Source organism: Pseudophryne corroboree, chromosome 10 (genome assembly GCF_028390025.1).
Source record: "Pseudophryne corroboree isolate aPseCor3 chromosome 10, aPseCor3.hap2, whole genome shotgun sequence".
Taxonomy (NCBI): domain Eukaryota; kingdom Metazoa; phylum Chordata; class Amphibia; order Anura; family Myobatrachidae; genus Pseudophryne; species Pseudophryne corroboree.
In genome coordinates this window covers 342103640-342112755 of record NC_086453.1, presented here as the reverse complement: position 1 = coordinate 342112755, position 9116 = coordinate 342103640, and the positions used below count along the sequence as shown (strand labels likewise).

At 46.2% G+C, this 9116-nt stretch overlaps 1 protein-coding gene across 1 annotated transcript; it reads left to right on the top strand.

The window, feature by feature from the left end:
- Positions 1-6927: 6927 nt before the first annotated feature.
- On the top strand, positions 6928-8700 carry LOC134965615 (uncharacterized). Its single transcript, XM_063941952.1, has 3 exons — positions 6928-7075; positions 7151-7363; positions 7976-8700. The coding sequence occupies exon 3, from the start codon at positions 7987-7989 to the stop codon at positions 8653-8655; it is 669 nt and encodes a 222-aa protein (XP_063798022.1). The 5' UTR covers positions 6928-7075; positions 7151-7363; positions 7976-7986; the 3' UTR covers positions 8656-8700.
- The last annotated feature ends 416 nt before the right edge of the window (positions 8701-9116 follow it).

Genomic DNA, 9116 nt, shown 5'->3' with positions numbered 1-9116 from the left:
CGTCATATCAGTCACAGTCGTGTGGCAGACCCTGTCACTGAAATGATGGGTTGGTTAAAGTGTGCATGTCCTGTTTTGTTTATACAACATAAGGGTGGGTGGGAGGGCCCAAGGACAATTCCATCTTGCACCTCTTTTTTCTTTTATTTTTCTTTGCGTCATGTGCTGTTTGGGGAGGGTTTTTTGGAAGGGACATCCTGCGTGACACTGCAGTGCCACTCCTAAATGGGCCCGGTGTTTGTGTCGGCCACTAGGGTCGCTAATCTTACTCACACAGTCAGCTACCTCATTGCGCCTCTTTTTTTCTTTGCGTCATGTGCTGATTGGGGAGGGTTTTTTGGAAGGGACATCCTGCGTGACACTGCAGTGCCACTCCTAGATGGGCCCGGTGTTTGTGTCGGCCACTAGGGTCGCTTATCTTACTCACACAGTCAGCTACCTCATTGCGCCTCTTTTTTTCTTTGCGTCATGTGCTGTTTGGGGAGGGTTTTTTGGAAGGGACATCCTGCGTGACACTGCAGTGCCACTCCTAGATGGGCCCGGTGTTTGTGTCGGCCACTAGGGTCGCTTATCTTACTCACACAGTCAGCTACCTCATTGCGCCTCTTTTTTTCTTTGCGTCATGTGCTGTTTGGGGAGGGTTTTTTGGAAGGGACATCCTGCGTGACACTGCAGTGCCACTCCTAGATGGGCCCGGTGTTTGTGTCGGCCACTAGGGTCGCTTATCTTACTCACACAGTCAGCTACCTCATTGCGCCTCTTTTTTTCTTTGCGTCATGTGCTGTTTGGGGAGGGTTTTTTGGAAGGGACATCCTGCGTGACACTGCAGTGCCACTCCTAGATGGGCCCGGTGTTTGTGTCGGCCACTAGGGTCGCTTATCTTACTCACACAGTCAGCTACCTCATTGCGCCTCTTTTTTTCTTTGCGTCATGTGCTGTTTGGGGAGGGTTTTTTGGAAGGGACATCCTGCGTGACACTGCAGTGACACTCCTAGATGGGCCCGGTGTTTGTGTCGGCCACTAGGGTCGCTTATCTTACTCACACAGTCAGCTACCTCATTGCGCCTCTTTTTTTCTTTGCGTCATGTGCTGTTTGGGGAGGGTTTTTTGGAAGGGACATCCTGCGTGACACTGCAGTGCCACTCCTAGATGGGCCCGGTGTTTGTGTCGGCCACTAGGGTCGCTTATCTTACTCACACAGTCAGCTACCTCATTGCGCCTCTTTTTTTCTTTGCGTCATGTGCTGTTTGGGGAGGGTTTTTTGGAAGGGACATCCTGCGTGACACTGCAGTGCCACTCCTAGATGGGCCCGGTGTTTGTGTCGGCCACTAGGGTCGCTTATCTTACTCACACAGTCAGCTACCTCATTGCGCCTCTTTTTTTCTTTGCGTCATGTGCTGTTTGGGGAGGGTTTTTTGGAAGGGACATCCTGCGTGACACTGCAGTGTCACTCCTAGATGGGCCCGGTGTTTGTGTCGGCCACTAGGGTCGCTTATCTTACTCACACAGTCAGCTACCTCATTGCGCCTCTTTTTTTCTTTGCGTCATGTGCTGTTTGGGGAGGGTTTTTTGGAAGGGACATCCTGCGTGACACTGCAGTGCCACTCCTAGATGGGCCCGGTGTTTGTGTCGGCCACTAGGGTCGCTTATCTTACTCACACAGTCAGCTACCTCATTGCGCCTCTTTTTTTCTTTGCGTCATGTGCTGTTTGGGGAGGGTTTTTTGGAAGGGACATCCTGCGTGACACTGCAGTGCCACTCCTAGATGGGCCCGGTGTTTGTGTCGGCCACTAGGGTCGCTTATCTTACTCACACAGTCAGCTACCTCATTGCGCCTCTTTTTTTCTTTGCGTCATGTGCTGTTTGGGGAGGGTTTTTTGGAAGGGACATCCTGCGTGACACTGCAGTGCCACTCCTAGATGGGCCCGGTGTTTGTGTCGGCCACTAGGGTCGCTTATCTTACTCACACAGCGACCTCGGTGCAAATTTTAGGACTAAAAATAATATTGTGAGGTGTGAGGTATTCAGAATAGACTGAAAATGAGTGGAAATTATGGTTTTTGAGGTTAATAATACTTTGGGATCAAAATGACCCCCAAATTCTATGATTTAAGCTGTTTTTTAGGGTTTTTTGAAAAAAACACCCGAATCCAAAACACACACGAATCCGACAAAAAAAATTCGGTGAGGTTTTGCCAAAACGCGGTCGAACCCAAAACACGGCCGCGGAACCGAACCCAAAACCAAAACACAAAACCCGAAAAATTTCCGGCGCTCATCTCTACTATTAATACAACAGATACAGGTATTGGTCTAAAAGCTCAAATAGCTAGTAACCTGCACTATACAGTCCAATGGGATCAGTATGATTTACTTACATTCACAATCCTGACTGTCAAAATACCGACAACAATTGACCGATGGTCAAAATACCAACAAGGTAAAAATACCGACATGGTAAAAACACCGACATTTAAAATGTCGACATGGTCAAAATACCGACATTTGAAATGTTGACAGGTCGAAGAGTCGACACACGCGGTTACATTTTTTGGAGTGTATATCGACATAGGTCGACGAGGACACCGTATAAGTGTATCGCGTCCCCTCGCATGGCTCGCTGCGCTCGCCATGCTTAGGGCACACTATTATATTCCCCCTCCACGTCCACTGGGATGGTAAAGTATGAACAAGTCAAAAACATTTTAAATGTCGGTATGTTGACCGTGTCAAAATTTTTAATGTTGGTATTTTGACCATGTCCGTATTTTGACCTTGTCGGTATTTTGACCATCGGTCAATGGTTGTTGGTATTTTGACCGTCGTGATTTTGATTGTAGGTAAATTCACTGCATCCCAGTCCAATGAGGGAATTAAACATGGGGCGAGATGTATTAGTAGCGTCCAAGATCGCCGGAGGTGCAGGATGCTGCCCTGGTTTTGCCTTGTAAGTGATTGCCCCTTTAAAAAAAAGTCTGAGATCGTCCACATCCCGCACCTCCAGCGATCTTGGACACCATTACATCCCGACGATGGTCTTATACAGTCACGTGAGAACCAATTCCTTCCTGCATTTGCGATACGTCTGTATCTGTGATGAACATCGTGATGGCAGGCTTAGTAAGCCTGAGCTTGCTCAGTCTGCTGTCGAAGGGCGGCTGTGAGGTCAAGGAAACTGTGTCTCGCTAAGCAGCCCTTGGCCTCCCCACTCCCGGAAAATGGGGGCGATCGCCCCCTCCGATCTCCGCAAACGCCTTTGCCTGTCAACCAGGCAGAGGCGTTCACATTCATGCGCAGCGACCGCAGGACCCATTCTGCACATGCGCACCATCGGGAAACTGCACACAGGATCGCTTTAGCGATCCATAATGAATCAGGCCATTAGTTAACAATCATCTAGTCCCAAAATGTTATCATTCCAATCTTGTGTGCAAAACACCCCAATACAGATTGTATTTACTGAAAAATAAAATAAATTATATACACTGCTCAAAAAAATAAAGGGAACACTAAAATAACACATCCTAGATCTGAATGATTGAAATATTCTTATTAAATACTTTGTTCTTTACATAGTTGAATGTGCTGACAACAAAATCACACAAAAATTGGAAATCAAATTTATTAACCCATGGAGGTCTGGATTTTGAGTCACACTCAAAATTAAAGTGGAAAAACACACTACAGGCTAATTAAACTTTGATGTAATGTCCTTAAAACAAGTCAAAATGAGGCTCAGTAGTGTGTGTGGCCTCCACATGCCTGTATGACCTCCCTACAACGCCTGGGCATGCTCCTGATGAGGTGGCGGATGGTCTCCTGAGGAATCTCCTCCCAGACCTGGACTAAAGCATCCGCCAACTCCTGGACAAACTGTGGTGCAACGTGGCGTTGGTGGATGGAGCGAGACATGATGTCCCAGATGTGCTCAATTGGATTCAGGTCTGGGGAACGGGCGGGCCAGTCCATAGCATCAATGCCTTCATCTTGCTGGAACTGCTGACACACTCCAGCCACATGAGGTCTAGCATTGTCTTGCATTAGGAGGAACCCAGGGCCAACCGCACCAGCATATGGTCTCACAAGGGGTCTGAGGATCTCATCTCGGTACCTAATGGCAGTCAGGCTACCTCGGGCGAACACATGGAGGGCTGTGCGGCCCCCCAAAGAAATGCCACCCCACACCATTACTGACCCACTGCCAAACCGGTCATGCTGGAGGAAGTTGCAGGCAGCAGAACGTTCTCCTTGGCGTCTCCAGACTCTGTCATGTCTGTCACATGTGCTCAGTGAGAACCTGCTTTCATCTGTGAAGAGCATAGGGCGCCAGTGGCGAATTTGCCAATCTTCGTGTTCTCTGGCAAATGCCAAACGTCCTGCACGGTGTTGGGCTGTAAGCACAACCACCACTTGTGGACGTCGGGCCCTCATACCACCCTCTTGGAGTCTGTTTCTGATCGTTTGAGTAGACACATGCACATTTGTGGCTTGTTGGAGGTCATTTTGCAGGGCTCTGGCAGTGCTCCTCCTGTTCCTCCTTGCACAAAGGCGGAGGTAGCGGTCCTGCTGCTGGGTTGTTACCCTCCTACGGCCTCCTCCACGTCTCCTGATGTACTGGCCTGTCTGCTGGTAGCGCCTCCATGCTCTGGACACTACGCTGACAGACACAGCAAACCTTCTTGCCACAGCTCGCATTGATGTGCCATCCTGGATGAGCTGCACTACTTGAGCCACTTGTGTGGGTTGTAGACTCCGTCTCATGCTACCACTAGAGTGAAAGCACCGCCAGCTTTCAAAAGTGACCAAAACATCAGCCAAAAAGCATAGGAGCTGAGAAGTGGTCTATGGTCACCACCTGCAGAACAACTCCTTTATTGTGAGTGTCTTGCTAATTGCCTATAATTTCAACCTGTTGTCTATTCCATTTGCACAACAGCATGTGAAATTGATTGTCAATCAGTGTCGCTTCCTAAGTGGACAGTTTGATTTCAAGGAAGTGTGATTGACTTGGAGTTACATTGTGTTGTTTAAGTGTTCCCTTTATTTTTTTGAGCAGTGTATATAACAGTAAAAATGGAGACAGCAGCACTCATAGGGGTAAATTTACTAAGATTCGTATTTTCCAGTTTCAGGTCCAAGTTCAATCACGACTGACATCGACAGTGTAAAATTGCAACTTTTTGAATTGATTACGACTAATTTACTAAGCTGTCGTATTCGTGTTTTTCTTTTGTTCCGATGTCGATGTCATTCGTGGTTTTCTGCTGTAGAATGCGGCCGATTTTGTTGTTTCGCGGCCGTGTTTGTGGGTTTTTTTACGACTGCGTCACATGTCTGTTACGGCAGTGATTTTGATATTGCGGCCGCGTTTTTAGTCCTAAGTTTCGTTTTTGTCACGCGTCCGTGATTGGTTGTATTCGTGAAGGAGGAGTGTCTGTGCACAGTACTATAAAACCGCCCCAAACACACCGCACCTCGTGGGTTTAGCTAGTGGAGAGGAGAGAGGAAGGTGTATTTGGAGTTGGTGAGTTTGGTGGAGTTTTTGGAGGATTTGGAGAGGAGTTTTGTGATTGTTGAGTGCTGTACTGTGTGTGTAAGTAGTCTTGTCATATTTGTAGTATTGTTTTTTCTCAGTTTGTCAACTTTTTTGTCCTTGTTATTTTTTTTTAGTCTTTTGTCATTGTTTGTGAGTGAGTGAGTGAGTGAGTGAGTGAGTGAGTGAGTGAGTGAGTGAGCGTGTGTGTTGGCTGTGTGGTGTGTAGTAGTAGTAGTAGTAGTAGTGGAGGAGTGTGTTTTGTGTATTTATTTTTCAGTGTTTTTTGTCGTTTGTCCTCATGTCAGACTCAGAGGTCAGTGTGGTGGCGGAGGTTAGTGAGGTGGAGGCTGGTAGTGAGGTGGAGGCTGTTAGTGAGGTGGAGGCTGTTAGTGAGGTGGAGGGGGTTAGTGAGAGGGAGGAGGTTAGTGAGGAGGAGGAGGAGGGGGTGCCTGTTGCTGCATTCTCCAGTGATAGTGATGGTGTTGTGGCTCCGCAGCCACGCACCACTACCAAGACTGGCAGGAATATTAAGTTCAGCTATGCTGAAAACATGGCGTTGGTGCGTGAGCTGATGAAGCACCATCGCCAATTGTTTGGTCAGGATGCTGGCAAGGTGTCCTCCCGCAGGAAGTCTGTCCTGTGGGGGCAAGTAATAGTTGCCGTCAATAGTGAGGGTGTGGTGAGGCGGACTGAGGACACGTGTCGCAAGAGGTTCTATGACATAAAGCGGCGTGTCAAGGCCAAGATGGCCAAAGAGGCAAAATCAGCCCACAAAACCGGAGGTGGCCCCCCTTTCCGGGCAACCTATCGGGAGTGGGAGGAGCCTGTGCGGGCATTGATTCCTGCAGAAGTGGTGTCTGCAACTCATGTCCGGGATTCGGACCGACCCACGCAGGATGGTGAGTTGGATTTGTTAAATTTATTTTAAAATGTCCTCTAAATGTTTTTTTTTTTTTTTTTTTTAAGGTTAAAGGATGCAAAAATTGTTGGTCAGATATTGCAGGCCTATGCACCCTTAAGGTGTGTTTGTGTTTAGAAATTGCATTTTCCATCTTGCCTTGGCTGTATTTTTTATTTAATTTTGCTCAAAAACAGGTGCAATGCCTGCTGGTATGTGTATTTGCAATAATAATTTTGCGATATTGCTTGGACATCGGTGTTGTATCTAATAGCATTTTTAAATATTTTATTTATTTACTTAAAAAAAAGGTTCCTACAAATTCTAAATTTCATTGTGGTTAAATTTGCAAGTATTCAATCTATGCAATATCTGACACATAATTCTCAAATGTAACTGATTTATTTGGTGCAACACCATGTACATTTTGATATACACCACAAATTAAGGAAGCACGAAGATCTTAAGCAGAAATTAGTTTAAATTAGAATACCTAATATATGGTTACAGTACACTAAGGCTTTGCAGTTATAATTTTTACACAAAGCATGGTAATAATGTTTGCTCCACTTTTTCTACAGTCCGACAGACCAGCCGGCCAGACAGGCCTCAGACAACTCAGGATGATGCTGGGATTGCAGGTAAGACTTCACTGTAGTCACATATTCTGCAAACACATAGAAGTACAAAATATTAATGTTTATATATTCTCATAGGTTCTGCTTCTGTAAGCCGACCTCCTGTAAGGCGCCCATCACAGGGCTCGGGGCACTTACCCAGGAGGCCAAGTAAGACACGGCGTCTTGGCACGGAATCTGCGGATCCATCTTCCCCACCCAGGCGGCGCATTTCTGCAGTGTCACCCCAGCCACCACTGGCACTATTGGCGAGTCCACAGAGTGATGAGCCCCGATCACCTCAGTTATCTGGTGAGTCAAAACAGAAACTAAACACATAGCAAATAATCTACACAGTACAGTTACTATGTTGTGAGTTGGAGTTGAGATTACATGTTTGCCATAACAAGCAATGTGATGTTACGTCTTCAATTGTTAAAGGTGCAAATGCTTAATTTTTCTATGTCTTAGTGGTTGATATCGCCAACATCATTTTTAAAATCGAACATACATTTGTTAAAATATTGGCCACACACGTGCACATAAAAATAATTTAAAAACCAAAAAAAAAAAAAAACACCCTCCACAACATTATAGTGTTCACACATCTCCCCTGTCCGGTATGTAGACTGCTTACTTGCTCCGCTCCTCTGGACTATCCAGGTAAGCAGTCTATATCGTGGACAGGGGAGGTGACATAACACTGTAATGCTGTGGAGGGGAGGTAGTTAGGTGAGGATTACGCAAGTCTGTCTATGTGCACGCCTGTGATGGTATATATGTTTTTGGAGAAAAAACAAATTATATGTTTAGAAAAACAACTCTAAAAACTTGAGAAATGGAGTATTATGAATGTAGTAATGTGTAGAACTAGCAAATATATTTTAAGAAAAATAAACATTGCATGTTGGCCACCCCATACAGAGCCCAGCTTGATGGCCGACGTGGACCAGCAGGGACAAGACCAACAGGCAACCTTCACACTGCAACTAACACCTGTTGACCCGAGCCAGCCAATACAGCTGCAGGATATCCCCCAAGCCTCCATGAGTCCACAACTGGCACAAGCTCCACCCCAGCCACAAATACCAGATGACTTTTGGGCCAGTTGGACAAGCCAACAGGCACAAAGCAATGCCAGCCTGACCGCACATACCCAACACCTTGCCAGTCTGCCCCATCATCTACCGCGCATTAGTCGCAACTCGGGCAGACTGATTGTCCAAGTAGGCCGAATCGCAACATCGATGGAGCAAATACGGGCAGACAACAACCAAATGCTGGCTCATTTAACGCGCATCATTGATGAGCAACAGCGCCATCAGCAGGCACTCGTACAACTCATTCAGCACAACCAGGTTGTGAATGAGTCTTTATCCCGGATTGTAGCCAGCCACACTGCAACCAACACACAACTTAATGCTAGCATAAATAATTTGAGCAACAACATAACATTGATGGCAGCTCAACAAGTGACCTCCAGCTCTGGAACCACGACCCCTATCCAAACGCCAGTAACCTCCCCTGTTCGGCGTTCCTCCCGAGCACGTGCCAGTGAGCCAGCACAAAGCACAGCACCCAGCACACACAAGCGGAAAAAATAAGACTTTTGACAAATTTGATTTACGCAATAAAAATTTTGATTTGACAAACACACAACTTCCTGTGTCCGTCTCAAACATTGTAGAAGCTGCTATGTATGTATGTATGTTTTTCATGGGTAATGACTGAAAATGTATTTATAACATAAACTAAGTACAATGTACACACCACTATAAACAACAAACAGTAAGTAACAAAACACACAATTGAAAGTATTGCAAAGTGTTTAGTCAAGGATAATTACATCCGACAAAAACTTACCAGAAAAATACCGCTGGATCACTTCTTGCCGTACCTGCCTCCCTACATATGTACTCACACTGTCACCAGATGGTTCTAACTCCTCTGCTTGCTGACTGCTTTCTCCCTCATCATGTGCCAGATGTTGACTTAAACACAGATTATGGAGAAAACAGCAGCAGAACACAATTCTAGTCACCTTTGAGGGACTATACAACAAAAG

Coding starts and splice junctions, on each gene's coding strand:
- LOC134965615 (XM_063941952.1), top strand. CDS start 7,987: ATGGCCGACGTGGACCAGCAGGGACAAGACCAACAGGCAACCTTCACA.